The sequence below is a fragment of the Verticillium alfalfae genome, genomic scaffold (assembly GCF_000150825.1).
Source record: "Verticillium alfalfae VaMs.102 supercont1.5 genomic scaffold, whole genome shotgun sequence".
Taxonomy (NCBI): domain Eukaryota; kingdom Fungi; phylum Ascomycota; class Sordariomycetes; order Glomerellales; family Plectosphaerellaceae; genus Verticillium; species Verticillium alfalfae.
Window position 1 is genome coordinate 1,443,165 of NW_003315034.1, and position 1,585 is coordinate 1,444,749.

At 57.4% G+C, this 1,585-nt stretch overlaps 2 protein-coding genes across 2 annotated transcripts in view; both read right to left on the reverse strand.

The window, feature by feature from the left end:
* The window catches only part of VDBG_04760 (homoserine acetyltransferase family protein), a gene marked incomplete at both ends in the record, with an annotated part of 1,459 nt that extends 1,172 nt beyond the window's left edge, over positions 1–287 (reverse strand). The window contains one exon of the mRNA XM_003005108.1: positions 16–287. Coding sequence (XP_003005154.1) covers positions 16–287 — 272 coding nt within the window. The remainder of the gene's footprint in view (positions 1–15) is intronic.
* Positions 288–1,261: 974 nt separating this feature from the next.
* The window catches only part of VDBG_04761 (conserved hypothetical protein), a gene marked incomplete at both ends in the record, with an annotated part of 2,840 nt that continues 2,516 nt past the window's right edge, over positions 1,262–1,585 (reverse strand). Inside the window, one exon of the mRNA XM_003005109.1 lies at positions 1,262–1,461. Within this exon, the coding sequence (XP_003005155.1) occupies positions 1,262–1,461 (200 nt within the window). The remainder of the gene's footprint in view (positions 1,462–1,585) is intronic.

Here is a 1,585-nt window from a genome sequence, read left to right on the forward strand (position 1 = left end):
ACCCCTGCGACTTACCTGCCGCCTCCGTGTTGCTGGGCGCTGCTCGACTGGCCGTTGCCAAAGAGCGCGGGCATGATGATGTAGTAGCGCGCCGGGTCGAGCGTCTTGCCGGCGCCGACGAGCCACTCATTGTCGGCGATGGCGCCACTGTACCAGGTCGGGTAGATGACGGCCGGCGACGAGGGCGCGCCGAACGTCTTGTACGCTAGGAAGGCGCCGGGGATCGTCTCGCCCGACTGAAGGGCAAAGTCTCCGAGGGAGAACGTCTTGACGTCTGCGTCGGCCATTTTTTCAATGTGTCATGTGTCGAGTGAATATCCTGATGATGCTTTCCAGAAATACGACGACGATCAATGGCGCATAATGTGGTGTTCATCACCGTCCGAAAGCCAGAGGGGTCTTCCCCCCTCTTGTTCCTCCAGCTCTAGATAAGCCGTGTCACGGGGTTCGTCTAGGGAGACGCCGAACAAGCGGGTGTGCATGGTTAGCTTCGGCCCCGGCAACCTGGCCCACCGGACGCGCCTCGATCAGGCAGCGCATCAACGGCGGGTTAAAGAGTGGTCTGATCTGTTGCCGCTCGCGCCGCAAAGGTGATTCGGTCATTGGGTTGGTCTTGCGCGCATTCATGGTAAGCAACAACTTTTCTCGTGAATTCCACATGACGCATTGTCGTTCGGTCTATACCGAGCCATAATAAGCTGCTCTAACCCGACACTCATAAGAGTTACACCATCCATGTCAATTCCCTTCTGGCACTTGAGCACGGTTGCGCATCTCCCTCCGGAGGGGATAGGCAAAACATGTACCTCCAGCGTCGTTGTCAAAGACACCACGCATTCGTGTCCACAGTTGAAGAAGAGTCATTGCAATTAAAATATCCTACGTCGTCCAGTCATCCTCTTAAGCAAGGAATGATCTTGGTCCCGGTCAAAACCAGGTATCGTGCCTCCTCGTTGTCATCATCATCCATCCAGCCGTAAGAGAAGAGACAGAGAGGTAAGGAAAGGATGAGACCTCCAAGTGGCCTCCCCAGACTTCGTCGTACAGTAGAGGGAAACCATGAGCCTCGCATATCGTGGGCAAGAGGCGTTTTCAAACAGTGGTATCATCGTTCTCGCTCAGAATACGCCCGTATGCCGTGTGCATCAAGTATGAACGAAAAGGGAAATCGAACCGTCGCCGAGGCTGTGTCAAAGGTAAGGCCTACTTCGGGGCAAAAGAAAAGTGCAAGAAAGCGACAAGCGTCGCTACGCCGACACACCTAGAACGCGTCCTCAAACGGGCAATCGACGCTGTCATGGCCGTCACGCTCGCACAGCGCGCACCACTTGGCCTCGTCCACGACGCCGCTCGATTTGCCCGCTACCGGGCCCGAATCGAGCGGGTTCGGCAGGATCTGGGTGCTGGCGTGGCCGTCGGCGTCTTGCTCTTGGAGGGGGAGAGAGGTGCGAGAGGGGCAGGCTTGTTCATGTCGTGCGAGGTGCCACGGTTGTGTATGGCTGAAGGCCGCCCTCCGAGCTCGCTGCCGCGCTGCCGCACCATTGTGCTTCCGCATGATCGCCAAACATCTCGGTGCACGTGAGGA